General features: G+C 50.0%; 8 protein-coding genes across 8 annotated transcripts; 3 read left to right on the top strand and 5 right to left on the bottom strand.

Annotated features, from left to right (window-relative positions):
- Positions 1–713: 713 nt before the first annotated feature.
- Positions 714–1,601, bottom strand: M430DRAFT_20321 (hypothetical protein; the record flags this gene model as incomplete). The annotated part of the gene is made up of 1 exon (XM_024864270.1): positions 714–1,601. The coding sequence occupies one exon, from the start codon at positions 1,599–1,601 to the stop codon at positions 714–716; it is 888 nt and encodes a 295-aa protein (XP_024719607.1).
- Positions 1,602–6,569: 4,968 nt separating this feature from the next.
- M430DRAFT_142343 (hypothetical protein) lies at positions 6,570–8,534 on the top strand (the record flags this gene model as incomplete). The annotated part of the gene is made up of 6 exons (XM_024862758.1): positions 6,570–6,831; positions 6,889–7,004; positions 7,056–7,317; positions 7,365–7,461; positions 7,590–7,987; positions 8,064–8,534. The coding sequence occupies 6 exons, from the start codon at positions 6,570–6,572 to the stop codon at positions 8,393–8,395; spliced, it is 1,467 nt and encodes a 488-aa protein (XP_024719606.1). The 3' UTR covers positions 8,396–8,534.
- A 363-nt stretch (positions 8,535–8,897) lies between these two features.
- Positions 8,898–10,617, bottom strand: M430DRAFT_104389 (hypothetical protein; the record flags this gene model as incomplete). Its single annotated transcript, XM_024860924.1, has 5 exons — positions 8,898–9,173; positions 9,232–9,609; positions 9,664–10,111; positions 10,193–10,495; positions 10,553–10,617. 5 exons carry the CDS (start codon positions 10,615–10,617, stop codon positions 8,898–8,900), a joined length of 1,470 nt encoding a protein of 489 aa, XP_024719605.1.
- A 717-nt stretch (positions 10,618–11,334) lies between these two features.
- M430DRAFT_123615 (hypothetical protein) lies at positions 11,335–13,520 on the bottom strand. Its single transcript, XM_024861884.1, has 2 exons — positions 13,037–13,520; positions 11,335–12,920 (listed from the first exon to the last, which is right to left on the bottom strand). The coding sequence occupies exons 1-2, from the start codon at positions 13,243–13,245 to the stop codon at positions 11,618–11,620; spliced, it is 1,512 nt and encodes a 503-aa protein (XP_024719604.1). The 5' UTR covers positions 13,246–13,520; the 3' UTR covers positions 11,335–11,617.
- Positions 13,521–13,998: 478 nt separating this feature from the next.
- M430DRAFT_67630 (glycoside hydrolase family 92 protein) lies at positions 13,999–16,672 on the bottom strand (the record flags this gene model as incomplete). Its single annotated transcript, XM_024869298.1, has 4 exons — positions 13,999–14,591; positions 14,657–15,343; positions 15,394–16,432; positions 16,594–16,672. 4 exons carry the CDS (start codon positions 16,670–16,672, stop codon positions 14,003–14,005), a joined length of 2,394 nt encoding a protein of 797 aa, XP_024719603.1. The 3' UTR covers positions 13,999–14,002.
- A 163-nt stretch (positions 16,673–16,835) lies between these two features.
- Positions 16,836–18,858, bottom strand: M430DRAFT_123609 (hypothetical protein). Its single transcript, XM_024861883.1, has one exon. The coding sequence runs from the start codon at positions 18,619–18,621 to the stop codon at positions 16,954–16,956; it is 1,668 nt and encodes a 555-aa protein (XP_024719602.1). The 5' UTR covers positions 18,622–18,858; the 3' UTR covers positions 16,836–16,953.
- A 440-nt stretch (positions 18,859–19,298) lies between these two features.
- On the top strand, positions 19,299–20,757 carry M430DRAFT_35812 (hypothetical protein). Its single transcript, XM_024866818.1, has 3 exons — positions 19,299–19,786; positions 19,840–20,275; positions 20,341–20,757. The coding sequence occupies exons 1-3, from the start codon at positions 19,530–19,532 to the stop codon at positions 20,521–20,523; spliced, it is 876 nt and encodes a 291-aa protein (XP_024719601.1). The 5' UTR covers positions 19,299–19,529; the 3' UTR covers positions 20,524–20,757.
- A 975-nt stretch (positions 20,758–21,732) lies between these two features.
- Positions 21,733–24,172, top strand: M430DRAFT_20313 (hypothetical protein; the record flags this gene model as incomplete). Its single annotated transcript, XM_024864269.1, has 4 exons — positions 21,733–21,784; positions 22,502–22,563; positions 22,611–23,592; positions 23,634–24,172. The coding sequence occupies 4 exons, from the start codon at positions 21,733–21,735 to the stop codon at positions 24,170–24,172; spliced, it is 1,635 nt and encodes a 544-aa protein (XP_024719600.1).
- Between the last annotated feature and the right edge of the window lie 881 nt (positions 24,173–25,053).

Genomic DNA, 25,053 nt, shown 5'->3' with positions numbered 1-25,053 from the left:
ACGTTCCCGTCATGGGGCTGTGTTCCAATTCACTGCTGATTGCTAATCCAGTCCTTTGGGGCGGCGTATTGGGTCTGAGTAGATGAAGGAAAAGCTTGCAGTCATTGCCGTCATCTTTCTTCGTTGTCATTCCCCTACTTCGTTGCCATATCAATTCTTTCGTTGTCGTTCATCTAGGTACCTTTCACTACCACCCAGATTCACTCCCTCCCCCATATACCCTCTGTATCCCTTCACCTCAACCACAAATCCCAGTCCTAAACATGAAATCGCCTTCCTGAGGTTTGGAACCCATTCTCCTCTCCGTCTCCCACCTCTCCCAATCTTGGATATTGCGAAAGAGGGGGAGAGGCAATCCTTATAACACAACCAATTATGTAGCGAGAAACGACTGCCAATGGTGAATATTATGTATTAAATACTGTTTGATTAAATGCCATGTACTCATGATGCATATCAACGACATCTAATCGTTGAGTCTGAAAGCTATGCGCTTAGATCCACGCGTCTCATCTAAACAAAGGAGATATCGACCCCAACCAGGGGATACGAATATGGGTATGTTCCAATCTTTTCTTTTCTCGCTCCCAAAATGCCAGCAAATCCCATCTCGTCTGTGTATCTCATTCTGTATGCAAGGGTATCACGCAGTAAAAAGCAACGCTAATTAAACTTGATCAGTCATCCAACTTCGTGAAAAAAGCACGATCTCCTTAACTCCTCCTCCCAAATCTGAGACTCGCCCACTTTCCCAGAAATCCGGGCTTTTGCTTCCGACTTTTGGCATTATCAGCATCGCTGTGCGCTTTCTCTTCGGGCAGGGCCAGCCTGTACCGCCGGACGCTGCCGGCATCCGAATCTGCATCGTCGCAGTGGAATCGGGTCCGCCGTGAAGTCGCGGGAAGCATGCAATCGGGGACTAGCTTATTAAGGAACCCCCGCATGCCTCTACTCGCTGCGTCAATCGCCGCATACTCCAGCCTTCGCGTCGAGTCCGAAGTCCAATAGTGTACTGTAGCAGGAGGCGGAGGGGTTGTTGCAACGCAGTCTGATTCAGATGGTGCTGGTTCTTGTAGCGAGGGGAAATAGAAAAACTGATGCGGGGTCTCGTTGGCAATATTGGCAGAAGCTTGCCGGGTACGCACAGAGGGCCTTTGGGACGAGACAGAACTGCGATTCCGTGAAGATGGACTTCCTTTGGTAGCTCGTTTTGTGGCTGGTCGTGTAGTGGTAGGGGTGCGTTTCGCCCTCGAGGCACGTGTTGAGGAGCAAGAGGTTCGCTGTGAGGAGGCTTGTGAGCGGACGCCGTCAGAGAAACCGGAATCTTGGCGGCTCGTTCTGAGAGATTCGAACTTGGGGGAGGATGGTTCGGGTTGTTCTCTCGACGGTGATGTAGGCCGCCGGGAAGATATGATCTGCGGCTCTGGTGTAGGATATCGGTTCGAAACAGGGGAGGGTGGACGAGTCGTAGAGAGACGGCTAAGTTCCAGATGAGCGTGTGCTGAATAGAAAGTTGCAGCGTCAGAATTCACACTCGATAGGCTTCGATTATGCCAGTGTGTCTTGAGCGGAGGGAGCTTGTTCAGGCCATTGGGAGACATCTTGAGGGATGGGGTTCTCTTCGTGCTTTCTGGACCGTGATAGTGAAGGATTCCTTAGCAACATTCTTTTCTCAGCCTATATACGTCGAAGAGGTAGAAGAGAGAGTTCTGGACTGTGTTGTAGTTGCGCGCTGGAGCTAAAGTCGAAGCGGGGAGCTTTGGCGGGGGAGTAGTTCAACATAGATGGGCCGGGTTATGGTTCCTCCAATCCCGTTCTGTCAGTAACAACTTGTACGCGTCAAGATGGCAAGTAACAAGCGTTGCGGCAAGTCTTGTTCCTCAAAACGGGATCGTGGGTCGAGCCAAAGTTTTGCCTCCGATTGCGTGGTTGTGAATAATGTCGTCGATATTATATCTTAGCCAGAGATAGCTGACGAACCCCCTTCGGATAATAATCTTAGCGTGGAGTTCGAGATCCGACGTGATAAGCCTCCAACACTGACTCGTGGCACTCTGAGGGCGAAAGGGGATTTGCGGTGAAGGAGTGAAGGGCTTGAGAGAAATGAGATATGCTCGTGGAGAAAAGATCAACGGAATATGATTTGAGAGTGCTTGCGGACGGGCCTTGTAAGTCGTGACCGCCACGCCCTGCAGCAATTCCGGCGGATGCACTGCAACGGCAGCGTGCAGGTTGTCGACCGTCCTGCGTATACTAGCACTGCTAGCAGCAGCAGCAACGACTTCCGATTAGTAATTCTCCTGCGATTAGGACAAGGAATGGGATCTGATTTCGTTGAATTCGTCCGATATCGTTTCTGCCGCGGGGGGAGGCGACGCGGTGAGTAGATGGAGCAGTCTGGATTGTGGGACTGAGACCTGGGACTTGTGGACTTGGACCTGGACTTGGACCCTGGATGGCCCGCCAGGAGTCGTTCTGGGTTCTGGAAGATTGAGAGCTTGTAGGTGAGCAGTTGAGTAGTTGTCCTCAATATCCCGTATATCAGCAGTTCTCCTGACACATTTTCAAGACACCGTCCATCTCTTCCCCTTTATTATCCCATGCCCTCGGGAGAAGATCGAGCATGTGGATGCTCTCCACCGCATGGCATGCCAAGGGTACTCGAGGCATATCGCATGGCAGAGCCAGTCCACGCGTGACAGCGACTGGCAGGCGAAACCGTCTCCATTATTCTCCCGATCAACATCAAACGAAGGAACTTGCCATGTCCTACTGCTGTCTCCTACGGAATGCACCACCGTAAGTACCCAGGTACCTCCGGAGCAGCGCCTGGGGTCTGGGCCCAGTCTGCTCCACCTCGGCAACGAGCGCATCTTCCCCTACCAATCAATCATCTTCTACGGTCCACCTGCTTTCTAGGCCTCGTCGAGAAGAGTGCTTGCATGTCACTAGATGTCACTACGGTAGTATGGTGCTACACCGCCATCACTTGATCAAGTTGATCTCTTGGGGTCGTGCTGGTATGGTACGGAGAACCATTCGGCATACCTACCAACGCCAACTGCCAATAATCAGAGGCATATGTACCGCGCGCTGGATGATACGCAGGAGAGAGAAGACGAAGCGCTGCCCCACACGTGGAATTGCTTCACTTGTACTCCGTAAGTCCAGAGTGAGGCTTCCGCAGAGCTCATCTCCAGTATTGGGCGATTGGATAGAACGCCTTCGCGACGAAGGACTATTTTCGGGATCAGCAATGGGAACACAGCATATGGCTTGATATTGTGGCGTCAAAACTTGACCGCTTGGAAGCAATTCTTCAGGATCACGGATTAATATACAGCAGCCCCCAATATTTCAGACTGCATGGGACTTCCGAGGGGATACTCAAGCAGAAGGGGCCTTTTTGGAATCAGAGCAGCCTCGTCCAAGCAGTTATCATGCCTCTTGAGACTTTAGAATAGCCTCAGCGACACGCTCTCCATATCTGTAAAGGTAGGTCGACTTCGCACGTGACTACATGCACGTGACTTATCTCAATACCTCGAAATAGTCTGTTCTGGACATTGAAGAGGCTCAAGGACCAAACGGAGCAGGACTATTCGATACTTCATGCATTATCGAGAATGTGGATCTCACTCCTTATCGTCAGGTATCGACGGTAGTCGGTGGCCACTCATGCTAAGTCAAACTAAGTGGAGGCAAGAAAGTCAACGAACTTGAACAAAGAAGGAACAGCACTCATAGTGTTGAGCTTATATCTAAAAATGCCTCTTGCCTTTGACCAGAGGGTGGATCACAGCCCTAATAGCGGGCTCAACTGGGGCTTCTATCTTCCACATATCCATTGGACGACCGAGTGTGAGGCCCAACTTTCCTACCCGAAGACATGATCGAAGAGTAAGCTTGTCCTTGCCATCCATGGAGACCCTTTCAATATCAACGCTTGTCTATGATTCGATGGTTCTAAAGCCGATTTGATGCAGGTACAAGTGTCGAGTTGATCCCGAGCAGCCGGAAGTCCGGCGGGAAGAGACCACCCAAGATGTCGAGCCAAAGTTTTATCTTCGAAGTTTGAGCCAGTGCGGACATTTATTAGTTGACGTAGTAGTATTTCCAGCTATGATGTTGGGAATTTCCGCCAGGTTAATGCGATCGCCTCTTTTCCAAAAGTCTCTGAAGTCCAGAAGCTCTGGTATACGTCATGTTTATTTTGGCTCTATAGCGAGACGGAAAGAGACTCTGGACTATACCACGATATCATATATCGGATACCTCTGGATATTTTCTTTTTGTTGGATAAAGGATACGCTCCTTGATCCCAGAATGTTTGCCCTCGAAGTAAGTTGACGTGCTTAACTATTGAAGTTATATGGTATGGAGGGAGCTTGTCTTCTCATTCGAAGTGGCCGGACAAAGTATTGTCTTCATAAAGCCTTCAAGGGCATGCATGTAACGTGGATTTTTTCTGTCGCCATCAATCAAATACGTCCAGGCAAAAAATAGATCTTCGAAGTATCTGAAGAAGATGATATTTTATGAAGGACCATCATCAAAGGAAGTTGTCTTCAGATGGGCTTCCGAATGAAGCAAAGTGTCTCTTGCTTGTACAAGAATGGGATTTCCGGCCATTGCATGGGATTCTGATGCACTGCGATGTTTCTCTGCCCCATATCGAGATCATAACTGAACAATTCCCCCCCCCCCCCCCCAAAAAATCCCCCAACCACAACTGTCTCAACAGACAGGAAATAGACTTTTCATAAACTCTCGCACGATGCTTTGGGCACGGCAGATGGCATAATTACATTCAGGAACCATGAAGAAACCATGCCAGCAGTAGCAGTCCTGCACAGTCAATATCTGCCAAACTGCAAAGATGCACCAGTCGCGAAGCAGAGACCGCATACCGTCTCAGAATCCATTTGTCATGCAAACCCGAAGGGTTAGAACATATTGCTGCGATATTTGAAAAGAAGGCGTTGTTTATTTTTTTTTTCCCCCTTCTTCGTATGCATAGGGACAAATAGTAGGTAGTACTTTTGTGCGCATTGATCCTGGATCAACCCAACCCGACGATACAATGATCAATTGACCAATTCGAGCATATATTCCCCAGATCATGCAAACAGTATCAGACAGCAGAACACTTAGCGACATTGGTGTAAGATGAAAAAAGTATGAAGCAGCAAAATTCTAAGAATTTATATAATCCAGGTGTCAACTACCTCATGCGGAGGGAGTATAAATAGATGTAAGTCACTCAAGCAAATCCAAAGAAAAATTAAAAAAAGAATTACAAAAAAAGAAACCGACACCTGTGTGATTCGAACACACGCTCCCGAAGGAAATGCCTGGATGCTTTGTTTTTGACAATAGCAGGGCATCGCGTTAACCACTCCGCCAAAGTGCCTGATTCGGTGGTTGTTGTTGAATGAAAATCGCTTATTTGGAATTGAAAGTTCAAACGCGCTTTTCCCTTTCCCTTTTTCTTTGGTTTGGATTCATTGTCACGTGGCCCAAATCCTTTTATTGCCAGGTACGGTACCCCCATTGATAGCAACTTGTTCATAGTTGAACTACGGCTCTGGTTTTTTCGACTTCGTCTTCATCTTCAACTGAAAATGGCTTTCTGTATTTCAATATCACGAGAGGCTAACAGGCTGACAGGCTCTGATGCTCTTTGGTTCGAACATACCGCACTCCACCCGGAACAAAATCCCTAGAACTCCAGCAAATCATGAAGGAATGACCTTAACTTCCATCATCCATGTATCGGGCCGAGACCGCACGTGGTGAGATTCAGCATGTCTCGAATAGTCGCAAGGAAGGGCTTCGTATTGTTCGAGTCTTTGGATAATTCAACTTCGCTTCTGTCTCTCCTCTCCTTCTTCCCGATGCCGCCTTTCTTTGTGCTTCTCTGCGGGCTGGAAACTTGGAAAGTCTTAGTCTTGTCTTACCTGAAAGTTGAGCCCCTTGGACTTCTTGGCTGCTAGATGCTGTAAGGACGGCATTTAGAAACTTCCATTGCATCCGGAGGAGTGGGGGACCACATCGTGTGAACCTATTGTTCTGCAGGCACCCGCATACTCCACATAACTACGCGGATGAGTGTCTCTTCCTCTTGCGGTTGTTACTGTGTTACTGCGCATTCTGTTATTGCGGTATATTTGCAACTTCTTTCTTCGAAACCTGCCATGCTGCCCCGTTACAGGCGTCTCGGCATCGGGGCAGGCCATGGGTGCTCGGCAGCCCGAGCTGACCCCTCGCAGTGTAGCTGGCATCCCGAAGGCTGAAGCATTATTCTCAATTCTTCCGCACCTGCTTGTTGCAGCCTTCCGTCAGCCACCGCGGCTCCAGCCGTTGACAGCGGCACGAGCCAAAACGGGTCACACATCAGTCGGCTGACGGTCGTGATGTACGGTGTTATGCCTCATTCTGAGTGACACATGCCGCCAGGTGGAGCGGTTAGGTGGAAGTCGAGAAGTAACATAAGAAGATGTTGGTAACCGTTGGATTTCTCTCTATCTCAAAGCTCAATTACTTGAGCTTCTCCAATTCAAGTCACGATGTTCCTTCAATTCAGACAAGTCCTGGTGAGTTTGGCATTGGCGACACTCACACTAACACTCCAAGCCAATGGGTTCGCCGCGCGGATAGATACGACGCCAGGACTCAAAGGAAAGAGATACTTCATTGAAGAAGATGGCATCAAGCGTACCGTGTTTGAACATGAAGATACTGGTGCCACAATTGATTTTGTAACGAACTCTGGTATCTGCGAGACAACCCCCGGTGTGAATCAATACTCTGGATATATCTCTGTTGGCAGTAAGCCTGGTCCTATCTCCTCTTATACTTAGTACAGCTGCTGATTTGGACTTCTAGAGAACATGAGTATGTGGTTCTGGTTCTTTGAAGCGCGCCATGAGCCGGAAACTGCCCCTTTTGCACTATGGTTGAATGGCGGTCCAGGATGCTCCTCAATGCTTGGTTTATTCGAGGTAAAAAACACATTCCCTCCAGATAGTGATTGAGAACTAACTATGAGGTAGGAAAATGGCCCTTGCAAGTTCTCCAACAATGAGTCTACTCCGTCCCTAAATCCATATAGCTACAACGAGTACGCCAATATGTTGTATGTTGATCAGCCAATTGGGACTGGTTTTTCGTATGGAGACGACACCGTGAATTCTACTGTCACTGCTGCTCCATATGTTTGGAAATTGCTGCAAGTTTTCTTTGCCAATTTCCCTCAATACGAGTGTCGTGACTTTGGCCTTTTCACAGAGTCGTATGGCGGGCATTATGGACCAGGTAAGTTTGGCCACAATCTAGGTTTACTATCATATTGATATAATCAGAATTCGCCGACTACTTTCAATCTCAAAATGCTGCCATTTGCGACGGGCACCTGGAGGCCGAAAAAATCGATCTTGTTGCCCTCGGAATCAACAATGGGTAAGGAACTCTAGAGCATTTTTTATTCCTCAGACATGTCAGGGGACACGGGAGCAGCAATCCCCGGCCATACTCCCTCAAACCCCTTTCCCACTCCATAGGTAATTACTGACTTCCCAATCATATAGATGGTACGATGCCAGTATCCAAGAGAAAGAGTATATCAATTTCAGCCGCTACAACAGCTATTACCCCCTCATCAACGAGTCCACCTACACGGCATACCTGAACGCATGCGAGACGCAGTGTCTGCCCGCTCTCCAGAACTGTACCAGCACCACCGGACAGCTCACCGAGTGCAACGCCGCCCAAACCGCCTGCGACATTGTAGACACCGCCTACGGAAACTATTACCCCAGTTTCAACGCCTACGACATCCGGCAGCCTGGCACGGGGCCCAGTTTCCCACCCGATACGTATGTTGCATATCTGCATGATCCGGCTGTCATGAAAGCCATCGGCGCGAGGAGCACTTACACTGAGTGTCCTGAAGCTCCCAGCGTAAACTTCTGGCTCACCGCCGACTGTACGCCATCCCCTCCCCCTCTTCCCCCCTCCCTTTTACAATCCAACTCTAGCTAACCAAACAAAAAAACAAACAGCTTCCCGTTCTTTCGAAGCGACGCTCTCATCCGTCGTCCAGTCGGGAATCACGACCGTGATGTTCGCAGGCGATGCCGATTCGGTCTGCGATTGGTTTGGCGGCCTCGCGTGCGCGAACGCGGTCTCGTATCCAGGGGCGCCGGCATTCAGGAATAAAGAGGTGGCTAATTATACGGTGAATGGCGAGGTCAAGGGGACGTTTAAGAGTGTGGGGAAGCTCAGCTGGTTGAGGGTTTTTGATTCAGGGCATGAGGTGCCTGCGTTTCAGCCCGAGTTGGCGCTGCAGGTTTTCAAGCAGACGATGCAGAAGAAAGGCTTGTTTTCGACGTAGATTAGGGGGGATTTTGCTGGAGATGTGTAGCAAGGATACGGGATACGGGATACTTTTCTTGAGTGTTGGATTTTGCGATAGAGATGAATTGTTTAATGGCCTGCAAAGTCTACTAGAGGTAGTTTAAGGGAATAGGCATGGTTTGTGTGTTTCCCAATTCCATTGCTGGTTTCTGAATAGCTGCTGGATTCTGATTGAAGTCTTTGAAAGAGGGACAAATATTTAGGCGTAATGGTATGGTTGCCCCCTAGCCCCCTTTTTCGAGGTGTGATTCTTGGATTTGATTAGAGCTACTACTTACTAACTGCCAATTGGTCGAATTACTAATCTAATTCCAAGATATCTCACATCTGAGAGAGAGCTCTACGTGAGGTTTACCCTGAGCCCCCTATTCTGTATCCCCTCTCAACGCATTATAGAGTGCGATGTCCTCCTTGGGACCTCCATCAGCTTCAACGACAGAATGTGAACCTTCTATGATGACACTTACAGCTTCCAAACCTCACACCAACAAGGATGAGGACACGCCATGGCCCTCCCTTAACCCAGGAGAATCAATAGAGGGATCACCATCCCGAAGCTCAACTCCGTCGGTAACGCGGCTTTTCCGCTGAAAAGACGCCGCGATATCCTCGAGGCTCATGCCCCGGGTCTCCGGCATAAACAAGACGCAGACTGCGACGACTAGGAGCGAGGCGCCGCCAAATAGGAAATACACGCCACACGAAGAATGCGCTAGGAAGATGGGGGTCGTAAACGCCACGATCCAGTTCACAATCTAGGATGCATTAGCCAGGGCGAGGATGGAAAGGGTAGGATAGGATAGAATGTCTCACCCAGTTTGCGGATAGACTCAGGCTTGCGGCGCCGGCTCGCGTGCGGCTGGGCTGTATCTCCGAGACGTAGACGCGGAAGCCGACAGCCCAGGTGGCGCTGAAGACGGCGGTGAACAGGTAGATCATGACGATGACGGCCCAGCGGGCGGCGCCGTGCGAGGCGTGCACGCTGCCGGAGGCGTAGAGGCAGCCCATGGTCAGCATGCAGCAGGCTTGCAAAAGGCCGCCGACAATGGTGGACGTGGTGCGGCGCCAGCGGTCGGCGAGGAGGATGGCGGGGATGGTGATGAGGAGGATGAGGAGGGCGGAGACGCCGGAGGCGAGGAAGGAAGCGGTGCTGCTTTTCAAGCCGGCGGATTGGAAAAGGAGGGGCGCGTACTGTTAGACATTTCCTCAGTCTGGTCCTTGAGAGCGAAGGGAAGCGGGATATACGTAAAGGACACCATCGATGCCGCTCAGTTGCTGCATGCCCATCAGAAACGCTCCGAGGGCCGTCTGTCTCCAGACATCCTTCCCGAATACAGCAAGAAGATCTTTCATCCCAACTGGCTCCGGTACGGTGGAGTTGGCATTTTCTTCACTCTTCTCTCGCTCTGCGGCTCCTATGCCGAGCTTTTCCCATACAGCAAGGGCCTCTTCATGCCTCCCACACCCTGTCAACCAGCGGGGACTTTGAGGCGAAAAAAGAAGAACAGAGACCGTGAAAATCAATGCGACGAGAGCTTGCAGAGCAAAGGGCAGACGCCAGGAAAGTGACGATGAGATCTTCACACTGCCATAGCAGACAAAATACCCTGTGCAAATCCCTAATGCAATCATAAGCTGCGGAATAGATGCCAGCGTCCCTCTGGAGCGCGGCGGTGATATTTCCGTGATATACCTACGAAGATTAAGAAGTCAGTCTTTCAACCCACCACCCCCTTCTCGTATAGGGTACCATCGTTGAGTGGGATATACATACACAATAACGGTACTCAAGAACAGCCCCTCGCCGATACCCTTCACCGCTCTCCCCGCAAACAACATGCCCAGTCTAACACTCGCGCTCTCCACCGCAGCACCCAGCCCGAAGATCCCACCTCCTACAGCGACGGCTCTGGGCCTACCGACCAAATTAGCGACATGCCCGCCGAAGAACGACGATAGCGCTGCGGTGATCAGGATCGTGGAGACGACCAGGCCGCGGACGGTAGAGGTGAGGGTGCCCAGGCTGTCGCTGAATTGAGGCATGCTGGTTATAGGCCCTATAGTGCCCGTATCAAGACTTGATTGGAGTCATTAGTCTAAGTCTGGCTTCTAGAGGACAGAGGTAGGTAAGTACCCGAAAAGAATCCCACCGAGAGAAATGAGGATCGAGACCTCGACGTATTTCGAGACTTGGAACATGGCTTTGTCCTTGAGACCAAACCGCATAGATCTGTGTATATATTTTTTCTTCCAAAATGGACTCGACAAGAACGGTGTCTTTGTTTTTGAAATCCAGCACGCTTCTCTATTCCCCTCCTCGCCTTCTCTCCTTCCTTTTATATCTCTCCGTCTGAATCCAATTCCAAACAAAAAATCTGAAGAGAGATATCCGAGTAAAAATGTCCTCCTACCTACCTTCCCACAAATACACAACCTTATGGAAGCCTGGAAGGTCTGCCGAGTTCGCTGTCCTTGCAGCAAGAGTGGGATAATATAGGACACTGTGTATAGCAGCACTTGCAGGACAGCAAAGCGATGACAAAAAGAGAAAAGAACAGAAAAAAAAACAGAAAAGAAATAGAAGGTTGGCCATCATGAGGTCATCTTGATTGATTTTGCGTATATCTAGATAGCCTATATGTATAGGGCAGGGAGGAGAGGGTAACTCAAATGATAATGGGAAACAAGATGTTCGATCCCGCGCAGCATTTCAGTGGTTGGTTTTTTATTCGTCACCACGTGACACCCAGTTCATGTGACTAGGTACAATGTGCAAAACCGACTCAACCCATACCTGTTGAAGAAGAGTAGAGGGTAGTTGTCGAACACAGATAGGTCTTGGATCTGAGGCACTTTTAGTAACCAAGGGAAGTGAAGTGAAGAAAAGGACTTGCGATATGGACAGAGGAGATAAATGGGAAGGCCTGATTAGGGAAAGTAAGGAAGGCTTATTATATACGTGGGTTTGTTTGAGACTTATCAACATCATACCTATCATTACGACGCATTATCCCAATCCCCCCAACAACGAGTAACAGCATCCTGCTTAGACTCTGATCCTACCTATATAATAATCATGAAAACTAAGCCCCCACCCCCAGCAAATCAGCGCCATCCGACAAATACAATGAACCGTAGCCAAAACCTATAGACATCACACATTGCCTCACATCAACCCCTGATATGCCGGTAAAAGGCGTCAATTGACTTTCTTTACGGCCTTCGTAAATTGCATGTCCGTCGTGAGTGACCCATAGCTCGCAATCCAAGTATCCTTTAAGTAATTATTTCTCGGTTTCCAAGGCCCCACGTTGGACGTTCGCGGCAACATTTCCTTCGCCTTCTCAATGTACGTTGAACTGAGATTCAGCAATGGTTTCGACGGCATAATCGTTCCCTCCTTCACTCGAGGTGTGGCTGATGCCATGTCGTTTTTGTCCATGTATTTCAGTAATCTGCAGACATGTAGCGCGGTGGTATCTGAGCCCAGTGTCCAGGAGGCATTGGTGTAGCCTATGACGAAGGCGGCGTTGGGGACGTCTTGTAGCATCATGCCTTTCCAGATGAATTTCTCTGATGGGACAACGGGTTTGGAGTCAACGCTCATTACAGCGCCGCCCGCGAGCTGCATTTTCAGGCCTGTGGCTGTGACTATGATATCCGCGTCCAGCTTCTTTCCCGACTCCGTCTCAATGCCCGTCGCAGTAACCTCCTTGATCTTGTCCGTCACGATATCCGCAGTGCCATTACGGAGAGATTTGTAAAAATCGGCATCAGGACAGACACACAATCGCTGTTCCCATGGAGAATAAGATGGGCGGAAATTCGGGTCATGAGGGATGCTTTTCGGGAGCTGCTTTTCTACGGCTGATCTAAGGATCCTGCGAGCAGCACTTGGAAACCTGCAGCAGAATTTATAGAATAAGTAAGGTAAGATGAGGGATTTCCAGCGTATGACTTTGAGGGCCAGCCACTTAGGGAGAAATCTGCGGATCAACTCGCCAGATGGGTCCACCGATGGCAATGGCAATATGTAACTGGGGCTGCGTTGGAGCATTGTTACTTTGGAGGCTTTTTCGGCGAGGCAGGGCAATAAAGTTACAGCGGTGGCACCACTGCCAACCAATACCATCTTCTTGCCTGTGAAGTCGAGATTTTCGGGCCAGAATTGGGGGTGGACGACTTGGCCTTTGAAATTATCGATACCAGGGATGGTGGTTTTGAGAGGCTCTTTGTAATCGTAGTATCCTGTACTCAAAATCACAAATTGTGCCCTCAAGACCTTCTCTCCATTATCCGTGTCAAGCGAAAGCGTCCATTGTTGATTTTCCGACGACCAGTCGGCTGCAACGAGTCTGTGGTGGAATTGGATCTTGCGATCAATGCCATAAGCTTCGGCGCATTCTCGTATATAGTTGCGAATCGAGGCCCCGTCCGCGATTGACTTCTGCGCGGTCCAAGGACGCCAAGGGAATCCGAAGGTGTGCAAGTCTGAATCTGATCTTTCTCCAAGTTAGCGGCAACATTTCCGGGTGAAGAGCGAGAGTTCTGATGCCATTCCCTGAGTCACAAGATAATCTGGGACCAAGCATGCAGAAATATGTTCGGGAGCACGAACCTGATACCTGGGTAACGAAAGAAATCCCACGTCCCTCCTATGGCACTGCGCGCCTCAATGATGGTGTAGCTGTAGTCTGGTAATTCGGTCTGCACACGATATGCCGCGTTGATGCCAGAGATGCCAGCACCGATAATGGCCACGTCCACGTCCGCGAAAGCTGTGCCTGTGCCCGATCTTGGGTCTGAGTCTTTGGTTATGGATCCCATTGTGCAGATGAGGTGCGTATATGTAGATATCGCTGTTCAATGGGGGAACCAAGGGAGGGAAGACGAAGAGAGCGGCAGAGGAGAGGAGGGAGGTTGAGAAAATAAGAGAAAGAGACAAAAGGGGAGGGAGAGAAAGGAAAAATGGGAGAGATCGAAGAGGAGACTTCAATTCACCGGAAGAGACAGAAGAAGCAGCAAAGCGCCGAGGTCCATCCAAACGGCAGATGCAAAAATGCTGAAGATTCGCGCTGCATGCTCCATACAGAGCAAAGGCTATTCGACTTTAGAGTTGTGTACTCGGTAGTCTGAGTCTGTGACACTGTGATTATTGTAGAACAAATCGAAGTACCGAGGCACCTGTGATGCTCTAACTGCACACACCATGATGCATCCATTCACAGCCAGGTCGCTGCCTGCTCGTCTGGTTGACTGAACCAGCATTGATTACGTTGCAACCAGTGCCCCTTGCCTGCCTCCGTCTATATTATTGGATACCACATCGCCCCGCTAGAGGTTCTCCGAGGTTCAAAATTTAGATCCTTGTTGGGCGAGCGAGACTGGGGCGATGAGGATTCGCCGTACCGCGGGCCCTGGGGTAAGTCCCTTGGTTCTACTAAAAGCGGTAAGGCATTATTGAATATTGAATCTTATCGATAAGTCCCAAAAGAGATGCTTCTCCGAGAGATAAGGCGAGGACTTCAGTTCAAAAATATTCATTAACCTTCTGGATCTGAGGGTATATAAGAAAGTTCACTCCTCACAATCCCATCGCACCAATACTCATACTGGGAGGCAGATCCTCCTCCTTTGTTCCCCAATCACTTTCGCTCTCGCCCAGGACCAATTCGAGTGTCATGCCTTCTGTAAAGAACTCATGCCCGATCCAATTCCTCCTATATGGCACCCCGTTCAGCGTTGCATTCTGTATGTAAATTCTCGTATAGCCTGGATCAAAATTTATATTCCGGATCGTGGCCGTCTTCCCTGTCTGCGGGTGCCTAAAACTCACACTCTCGAAGAAAGGGGGCGAGATAAAATAGACATTCTGGCCTGGGTTGGGAAACATTCCCATCATGCAGAAGGCTGTAAAGGATGCCATGGCACCCGTGTCGTCGTTTCCGGGGAGACCGGTAGTGGCATCGTTGAATTGTGATGGGATATAAGAGTGTATACGTTCAGTAGAAAGGGCGGGTCGGCCAGCATAGTGGTAGAGGAAGACGGTAAGGAAAGAGGGTTCATTGCCTATATCTGTGAGGCCGCTAGTGTGAAGGAAGTTGAGTCGGTTTATGAATTCATTAGGTCCGCCGAGAACAGAGATCAGAGTTGAGAGATCCTGTGGGACGAAGCTGGCTTGGAGTTAGTGGATGTTAAGAGGTCAGTGATAAATGGTACGAGAGGAAAGGGATAGTACAATTGGTACTCCCAAATGGAGTCTTCGAATGTCTCCTGGGGGTTCGAAGTTAAGGAGCAGAATCCATCAAGCGGACTGCAAAGTATTGGATCTTGAAATCCCCATGTCCCGTTCAAGTATCTCGGTTGGAAGAAGCCCGTAAATCCAGTATCGTTCCCATTGATGTAAGATGTTTGGTCTGGCTTGAAAAGATTCTTCCAATTTGTTGCACGAGCCATATATTTCCTATAATCATCCTCTTTCCCTAGACCCTTTGCAAGTGTCGCAACACAGAAATCATTGTAAGAATACTCAAGCGTTCTTGAAATACTCCTCGAATTCGTACCAAAACCAAGATAATCGTAATCCAAGGCCGGGATGTAGTTCAATGCTTTCCAGCTCATCAATCCACCTCTCCCTTCATTGGACCAATCCAAGGGTTCGTTTTCGGCATCATTGACAACTGCTTCGTAGGCAAGCGTCCAGTTTATTGGTACGGGACCGGTCAGATTCTTCACAAATGCGTCGGCTATCACAATGTCGGCATTCGATCCACCTTGTGTAAAGCCTTTGCAGAGACTCATGCGACAATCTGGAAGCCAACCAAGGTGCTTATAAGTGTCCAGCAGGCTACTAACCATAGAAGAGAGGGTATCAGGATCGACTATGGTAAGGAAAGGGAGCTGAGAGCGGAATGCATCCCATATACTAAGCGTCTTTCAGTAAGCAAGAGGGAACACCAGCTCTTCAGGACGTACCAATAGAAAGAATCAAAATATGGTTGGTCACTTTCCCAGAGGGGATTTTCACCTGTATAGTTTTGCGGAGACATCATAGTCCTATAGATCGCGCTCCAGAAATTGGTCTGAAGGGAGTCGCTAGCTCCCCCTGGCACGACCGATACTACACCCAATTTCCTTCTCCAGATATCCTTTGCAGTCTGTTTGATCCCTTCAAAATCCCACTGAGGACCCGGTATCTCAGTTTCGGCATTTTGACATGCTTTGTCGGCGCTGATGAAACTGACACCAACCCTCGCGCTCAGAGTGCCGTTCTCGGGTCGATCGAACCGCACAAAACTGCCAGCTTCGATATAGAAAAGATTGATCCCCCGAGTGACGAAAAGCTGTTTCGGTTCCGTTCCCGCACGGTTGTTGACCCAGATACCTGTATCTTTGATCGAAGAGCCGGAGAAATCAGCACAGAAATGTAAGACGAAAGACCCGTCCCCAAAGCTAGGAAGGAAGGTTCCGTTCCCTTTCATCCTCCCATCTGCATCCATACTGACCGTCGCATTCTGTCGACTTGCATCAAGGTCTGTCAGATCCAGTAGAATCATTGGGCTGAGAGTTGTTCCATTCGCTGTGCTTTCCGGAGGAAATGTGAAGTGGTATAGAGCAGCATGCTCTGTGACCGTCATCTCTGCCTGTATACCATTCACGAGACTCAAAGCAAAATACCCCGGTGTGGCCACCACAGAGTCATTGTCATAGTGGGTCGCTCGAGCTTCTCGCAGGAAGTTGCAATTATCCAGGATATCATCTGGGCAATATTGTGGAAAGAGTGGAAAGTTTCCTAGTGAGGGATTCCCTCCTGTTCCCGAATCGTGCATGTGGGAAAAGCCCGTCACATTGCTGCCATCAGTGGAGAACCCGCCGGTATTTTGGCCATCAACGTCGGCCACTGCTTTTGCCATCCCGTACGGGAGAGTGGCTCCAGCGAAAACATTTCCTCCATTATCAGTTCCAATTAGTTGATTGATGTACTGGAATACATCAAATGTGGAATTCTGAGAAGCTGCAACTTGCAGAAGAAATAATATCTGGATCAGCCTGACTACTTGCAGTATTGAAAACATGGTAGAGTGGTGGACAGCAGTCGTGGTTAAGTCCACCCCACGGCGAACGAAAGAGAAGAAGAGAAAACAGATGAGGGGAGACAAGATACAGCTGATTTACCTCTGATCATAGCGGGTTGTGACCCCAAAAAGTTGTAGTCTGCATGCACTGCTACGTTGCTGGTAGACTTTCCTATCATGGTGGGAGGGACGAAGATCCGGGCGAAGCGGCACGTGCTTCCTGGTTATCTTGTGTGTACAAGGCCTGAGAAGACCACTAGATATTAGACCGGAAGTCTCTGTATAAAGCCAAAGACATATTTGAAACTGCGAAATGAATATGGAGAGATATGGGATTTGAAACAGGTCAAATTTGTTCTTTCGACGGTTGTTGACTATCGCCCTTCTACGTCGCTCGCTCAATGGACTAGAACCCATGTTTCAACATTTGTATCGTTCAGGTCATCATTCCATGCAGGCCTTACGAACTCAGAAACTTCGTAACGAGTTCCGCAAATTCCTGCGGCTTCTCGACCATAGGCAGATGTCCGGCTTGGTCAATAACCAGATACTCAGCGCCTTTCTCGCCATAAGCAGCCGCCATCTCCTTCATAGTCCCAGGCAAAACGCCATCTCCGGCGCCCACCAGAAAAGCCCCCTTCGGCTTGCCCCCCTTCATTTCGGCCTTCAGGTCATAGGCAAACAATGCTTCAACACTCTTCTTGAAACCTGCAAGACTATTTGTAGCAACCATCTCTTTCACCTCCTGGCACTTCTTCTCCAAGGCACCGCCATCATAGCTTTCTTTCACGAACCATCGTCTCGCCGTCATTTCTGCAAGCTCTTCTCCGACAATTGGTTCACCGGATGAGCTGGTAGCGGCTTCCTTCTCAGCAACGGCGATCCGATCACCCCAGGCTTTGCTGTTTCCCGCTGGACTCTTGCTGCTTGTATCGCAGCTCACGAAAGCTTCCACGCGTTGTGGATACTTGAGCGCTGTGTTCAAAGTTGTCGCGCCACCAAGAGAGACGCCGATGACTGCTGCTGCTTTCTTCACTCTCAGGGCATCAAGTATAGCGATGATATCGGAGGCCAACAAGTCGACAGTGACAGGCAGTGAACCACATTTCGAGGACCGACCTCGAGTCAGGTAGCGAACGACGCGGTATTTTTTGTTCTCCGGACGAGAGAAAAAGGAGGCGAGGAAACCGTCCCAGATACCGTATGTGGTGAGAATAGAATTACTGAGTATTATTAAAGGTGCATTAGGATCAGGGGAGCCTTCGAGGCGGTAAGGAAGCTCGACGCCATCTTTGGTCGTGACCCAAGATTCAATGGCTCCCGCTCCGCCCACAGACTGTGTGATTGTTCTCGTTTTCGAACTCTCGGGGTCAGACAGTTCCCAGGATGAGAGGTTCGGGGCGAGATGTCTGGGGGCGGGGCCAAACGTGTAGTATAAATCATAAACCCTCCGCTTCTTCGACCTGACTGTGTTCGACATGACTTCGTCATTCCACTTGGTTGAAACAGCAGCTTGGAACTCTGGCCCACCGAGTCCATTCTTCGGACTGTACTCATGCAGGGCGAGGTATTCGACAGGAGATTTGGAATCAACACTGCTTGTCACGAATCTCCTTGTTCTTAACCAACCTGGCACTTTTGAAAGCATTTCGATATGCTCCTCCCTGTACCACTTATCTAATTGAGCTTTCTTGTCTGCACCGGGGTACAAAGTTATAAACACGGCGACCATAACATTACCCTGCCCTTCGTTCTGCACCTCTTCCAACTTCTTAAAGTCCTTGCTCTCACGGCTCTCCACGAAGTCATATAGCTTCCGCACAACGCTAATCTGCGCCATGGTATCGGCTTCGCGCTGACTTTTCACGGGTGGGTCTCGCAGACGCAGATAGGGGGTCTGCATCATGGTATCCATGTCCGTGATATCGTAGATGGCCATCCATTCTGGCTTCTCTTCAGTAGCACCCTCTGAGACATCGCTGGCACGGTAGCGAAACCCATTTGTGAAAAAGGGGAGGCGCAGGCGGGTCGGGCCATGTTCGTTGTTGTACCAGTCGTGGAACTGCGAGAGGGAGAGGGAAGGCTTGGGTTGCATAGTCACATAGAGGATTCCTGCAGTCGGGCCCATCTTGAACTGAGCCTCTGGTGTTGTCGACTTGGGGGGGTCGGGGTAGGGGATTCTGGCTCTGGCTGTAGATGCGGGGAAGGGGAAGGGGAAGGGGAAGGGGAAAGGGAAGGATTCGACGTTCCGGTTCACGGTTCCTGGGTCGATAAAGGGGGGATAGCTTCACTCTCAGTCAGATCTTGAGGGAGAAGAATTAACCGTGTAGAGTCAGGCATGGAGCAGCTTCGAGCACACCACCGTGATGTGTCGGTGGGGTATGGGATTCGGTATTTCATGCGGTTTGGGGGGGTTTCTCCAGACCGGGTAATGATATTCCCTCGCCGGAAAGTGGTTTCCGGGTTGCAAGGGGAGTCACGTGATACACGTGACTCCAACCCCCGGTGACCCCAGACACAACGTCTGTCTGGGTGTGCCTCCTGGTGTTGGTCTGGATGAATCTCAACGAAGCTGTCAGTAACGTCTCAGGCAAAGGGGGAGCCATCGGAGCAGTCGGGCCGGGGGGTCAGAAACGTGACCTGGAGATATGTTTTGCCGGTCCATCTGCTAAGCGCTTTGCCGGCCCTCTTCCCCGCCGTGCGGGTGGGCAACATGGGACGGGACCCCCAGATATGCGCAAGTAATTGCCTTCCATTCATTCGTTCGCCGCGGACTCTGACAGCTCCTAAGCAGCCATGGTCAGAAGCCGACTGGGCCTGCCGCCATCGGTTGATTTGGACGGAGGATGTGGGATGGGGGAGGGGTAGAGTATTTACGCCTGTTTGAAGTGTATATATACACATCCTCCCATTGTTGGAGGAGACAGACCATTCCGCCTCTCATTCCTGCTCTCACTTCCCTCCCGCCAGATCACTTCACACTTCACTTCCTTCTCTCACGCAGCTCGGTCCTGTGACAATCCCACATCAGCAGCAATGGCTAGCAACAAGGCTTCCAGATTCGACCCCAACTTCACCGACCATGTCATCAAGACCATTGGCCCCAAGACCAACGACCGAAACCGTGAGGTTCTCAGCTGCCTCATCAGACATCTCCACGACTTTGCTCGCGAAATCGAGCTCACCCCGGACGAGTGGATGGCGGGTGTGCACTTTGTCAACTCCATTGGTCAAATCAGTACCTCCAAGAGAAACGAGGGCCAGAGAATCTCTGATGTCCTTGGATTAGAATCGTGCGTCTCCCCGCTACCCCCAAATATCTGCTATCTCTAACCTTCGGTTGCAGCCTCGTTGACGAGATCGCCCACAAGCACCTGAGCGAGACCGGTGCCGACCCCACTTCCTCCTCCATCCTCGGCCCCTTCTGGTCACCAAATGCGCCCTTCCGCGAGTTGGGAGGCAGCATCATCCAAGACCCTACACCAAATGGACAGCCCGCCCTCATGCACGGCAAGGTCACTGACTCTGTGACCGGAAAGGGTATCCCTAACGCCGTTGTCGATATCTGGCAAGCATCAGCGAACGGAAAGTACGATTTCCAGGACCCAGAGAACCAAACCGACAACAACCTGAGAGGAAAGTTCCGCACCGACGCGAACGGAGAGTACCACTTCTACTGCTTGAAGCCAACTGCTTACTCGCTGCCCACTGATGGACCAGCCGGTGTTCTCCTGAACCTGTTGGACAGACACCCAATGAGACCCGCCCACATCCACTTGATGGTGAGCCACCTTCCCCTACACAATCATTGTTCAGGGGAATATCCTGCTAACAGACTATTCTTCAGATCACTGCCGAGGGCTACAAGGCCGTTACCACCCAAATCTTCCCCAAGGATGACCCATACCTCACCACCGACACCGTGTTCGCCGTCAAGGACGACCTTGTTGTGGACTTCAAGCCCCGCAAGGATGACCCCAAGGCTGCATTAGACCTTGAGTACAACGTCATTCTTGCCCCTAAGAACTAGGGCGATTAGGCAGATGGCTTGCGGCTGGGATTTGATGTGGTCAAGGGAACGAAGTGGAGAGGAGGTTTGGATGGAATTCTGATGAAATGCTTTGCTGGCGTCCTTTTTTACCTTGGGAATGATGATGGACATATACCTCATGAACTGTATATATGAACATTCCCCTTTCTAGAAATCTGAAGCGGGATTTCTCTACTATCGGGCTGTCTTTGATTATAGTTTTTTCTTCGGGTGTACATTGACGATAGAAAGACTTCTTGCCTAACCTTCTAGATTCACACAATACTTTTTGCATTAATGTGCGAATCGAGGTCTTGTTACGGAGGAAAGCAGTCGTTTCCTTCTCGATTTGGAGTAGGGCTGAAGCAGGGGGGGACAGAAAACGATGCGGGGTTAGGGGGTTAGGGGCCAGAAGCGAATGTGGAGGCGGGTGGAAGACGGGGAACGTTTTGCCATACTCGGTACGTCGAATATAACAAATCCCCTCGTTCATCTAATAGCCTAGAGTTACCTATCTACTTTATACTAAAACTCTCTACCTATTCATGAATTGTCCTAACCACAACCCCGAATGCAAGAATCGTTTGGTGAAGAGTACAGGACAGAGCAAGACGGATCAGCTGTTTGGTATCTCTGTAGCGGGAGAATTATTTTCTTTCTTTTCTTTTGTGATACTTGGCACTCTTTGTTCCACGGGCGGGAAAAAGAAAAGAAGAGGAAAGAACGGAAAAGAAAAAGAAAAATCGCCGCCGATATGCTTTGACGCGTTCAATACTCGGCACGCTTTATTATCCCTATTCCCCGACAGGGCGGGATGATCTTTGCAAGATGATCTTCCGGATGGATTGCTGCTGTAGCTACCTATGTCGGTCTACGAAGTCTTTAGCAAGCTCAATAGGCGCGAGATAAATAAGTATGGTATATACTGTAAGAATGATTTCGTGTCATATATCAAGACACAGACAGAGATGAGTTGGTAGGTGAGAGAATATTCGATCCGGAGATTTCACTGAATTCCCGCACAGACTGGAAGGACACTGCCGCTGGGGCCTCCTCGGGAGGTTGATCGATCGATCGGCTCAAGCAGCACATTACCGTATTTATGTATAGCTGCACGACGTCAGCGAATAAAAGCAAGGATTTCTCCCCTTTCTATATATATACACGCTTTGTTGGACCATCCACGCTCAGCTAGCTGCATAGAACACGATGAACACCACGATGAACACCCTGGACAAACGCCTTTTCCAGGGTGTTCACCGTATGATTTTATACCAATGACGGGGCACACCGTAACATTGATGGCCCGGTTCGCTGCACGACACCTCCTCGCTAACCAGGCCGCTGAAGACCCCTCACACAACGCAAAGATGATGACCCCCGGGAACAGCCCAACAAAGAATATACTTCATCTGACAAGTCTATTGTTGTTCTGTCCAAGCCCTCGAAAGGACAATGGAATGATGGCCTCCGGCTCGTCCCGGGAGAGTCTTGCGATATGTTCGACCGGACGTGGTTTTCAACACCATGCAGCGGCAGCATCCGCAACTTTAACCCTGAGCGGCTGAGGGGATGAAAAGTTGAGGGTGGGTGACCCTTCCAGACTATTGGAATCTGCACACTGCGGGACCAGTGCAGGTTGGCAATACGAGAAGTAGCTTGCTTCTTGATTGCGAAAAAAAGAGACTTCATACGATACGTGGCAGCGAGATCATTGGTACAGTACATAATAACCTCACGATCTCCATGTTTGCTCACGGTGACAACTATTGCCTGCCTTCAGAATTCTGCGCAAACCGGCCAGCGATCACCGACAGCGAGTTTCTGATATTTTGAATACTTAGAGGCTGAGGTCTGATTTAGCTACGTTGACGTCGTCGACTATTTTGCGACAACGTGGGCAGAGGTCGAAGATCTCCTCACCTGCCAACCACCAACACCACCACCTCGCCCAGAACAATACAACTGACCGTTATAGCGAGCACAGAAAGCCTCCTCGAGGTGTTCAGACAGACTCTTATCGTGTTTTATCGTGCGGAGGTATTCTTGATGTTGTGACGGAAGTGGCTGGACCCTGAGTCAAGAAGCCGAAGAGCCCAGCCTCCCCCAGCCTCACGCGAGATATATCTCCAAAGCAACCCGCAAACGAGACGCCAACTCCCCTGTCCCTGTCCATTATTTCGGCGTTCATCCCGGTTGGTGAAATGGAGTTCGAGGTGCTGAAAAGGACGAGAGCCAAGTCTCCGTGCTTTTGGGTGGGACAACTGGATTGTTCCCCTTCCCACGGAAGCGATTTGGCGAGGATCCTCGCAAGCGAATATCAGGCTTTGTTACCACCTCGCACCTTCACTCCAGTGCCGGAGCCACAGATTCTTGGGAAGAGTATCCGGAAAGTCAAAGGACAGCAAAGCCTTCGCGACCTTATTGAGAGAGATAAGCAAGTAATCTCCGTCTCTTCGGATTGCGACACTCTCGTCGGTTCGGAATCGCCTCGTTCGCCCCTCTCGCCAACGTCAGAACATCCCTCTGAGGATGAAGATCCACCTTTGTCCCCGACTCACTCCGAACAAAAAGCGCATCTACATTACCAAGTTGCAGCCCAGGATGCAGTACAAGAAGAAAAACCATCAAACCCAGCATCAGTTCAACCAACAGCTGTTGGCTTCCAGCTCTGCCTTGACCTCCTGACCGAACAACTCTCCACGGGACTCTTCAAGAAGCACCCCGCAGAGGAGCTAGATAGTCCTTCCAGCCTCCAGCTTCTGCTCATGATTGAATCCTACGAGTCTATACGGCAGCAGATCCGTCGCGCGAAATCCAACCCTTCGCTGACGGGCAAGCAATTCGATCACATGATCGATATCGAGCAGACCTTGGAGCATTGGCTTCACGCCTTGTATGGTGTTTATGATAACACCGTCGCCGACACTAAGGTCAATAATGATAGCGCTGACAGCGCCACGGTCAGCAATGATAGTGTCGAGAGCTTTCACAGCTGCCTGTCATATATCTCGACTTCGGCAGAAGCGCCATCTTCAGTCGCGGGGGAGCCTGCGTGTGTTGATGAGTGTGCGCCTCAGGAGACACCGTCACGTCCTGCGAAGGGACAGTGGAGACCATGGAGGAAATTGCAGAAGCCGCAAAAGCGATCCGGGCGTTGGTGGACACGGGAGCTCGGGAATTGATGCCCGAACGCCCTATTGTCGTCCGCCGACATTGTGCTGCTTGGATTATATGGCGAGTAGCACAATGCGGAGGATTGAATATGCAGGACGGAGCCTTGATCCGCACTGCTGATAAAGCCAAGTTGGAGACCTCCTCACAACCCCCGAATGGTTTCTGTGCCATGGTCTTTCCTGGGGAGTACAATTATTCCCTACAAAACAAGGACCTTTCGCCACGTATCAGGACGGAAAAGCTTCCCTTCCGCCCTCTCCAAGTCCGAATCGCCCTCTCGAAGTTTTGGTCGACTTCCACAGGCCCAAGTTTTGCACTTGGTTCGCCCCACCAGCCACTCCCATCTCATCGCTTCTCTCACTCGACACTTGACAACCCGCATATCGCCCCCAGAATCCTGAGACACAACCCAGTTGCGTTGTTTCCCCAGCTGGGGCGTCGAGCTGGCATCGCGGCTGGCTACGCTCCATGACTGCTGATGCGGAGACCAGGCGGTATGTATATTTATTATCAGGGACGTACAATTCGGTAGCCGCGCGGCGGGTGTAGGGAATTCAGGATAGGTGCTGTAGGATTGGTTCGAGGAGTGACTATATATACGTCCTTGCACTAGGCTATATACCTTATATACGAATCCTGCCCTTGCTCACCCATATACACGCCAGAAGAAGATCAGGAGGGGTACCGAAGTTGCGGCATGAGGGTGGGAGGGAACGTGATTGCAGCAGATGGTTGGGTGGTTTAACGATATATGTTCACGATGATGAGTTATTGATGTATGGTATGTCAAGGATGAGTTAACGAGAAATATGATATTTATACCTATCCCTCTTCTCTGGGGCGGAGTTTCGACCAGACCAATGCCAAAAGTGCAGCATCGATATAGTGAGCTAAGCTTGCTAATGTGTAAGCATGATGATGATTGTGATAATATCAGAACAATGCCTCATATAGTGTCCGCCGCATCTTGGTGATTGTTTGAGGGAGGGTGGAGGACTGACTGCCTCCAGGGCAGGGTAACTAGGTAGCTTTCTTGTGAAGTGCAGACGCAGTGGAAAACATCGCACAGAAAGTTTTTTTTTTTTTATCTTGCTAATTAAAGTGCAATGAATGGTTCCGATTGACAGCAAATACCGGTAAGCTTCATATGTAAAGGAGCGGATATTGGTGGTGTTGGAATATGCCTTTGTATAGAATAACATCTGGGGAGACAATATGCGCCCCCGGAAACCGAACCTGAAATCGCATCCATCGCGAACTTCCTTCGATAATAACCCCATCTCTTTTTATCTGCGGTCTTTTATTCGGGAGACTTCGAATACTTTCTTGCTTTCTTTCTTTCTTTCGCAGAAT

The sequence above is a fragment of the Amorphotheca resinae genome, assembly GCF_003019875.1.
Source record: "Amorphotheca resinae ATCC 22711 unplaced genomic scaffold M430scaffold_8, whole genome shotgun sequence".
In the NCBI taxonomy this organism is placed as follows: domain Eukaryota; kingdom Fungi; phylum Ascomycota; class Leotiomycetes; order Helotiales; family Amorphothecaceae; genus Amorphotheca; species Amorphotheca resinae.
The sequence above is the reverse complement of the archived record's forward strand: the minus strand, read 5'-3'. Positions and strand labels throughout refer to the sequence as shown.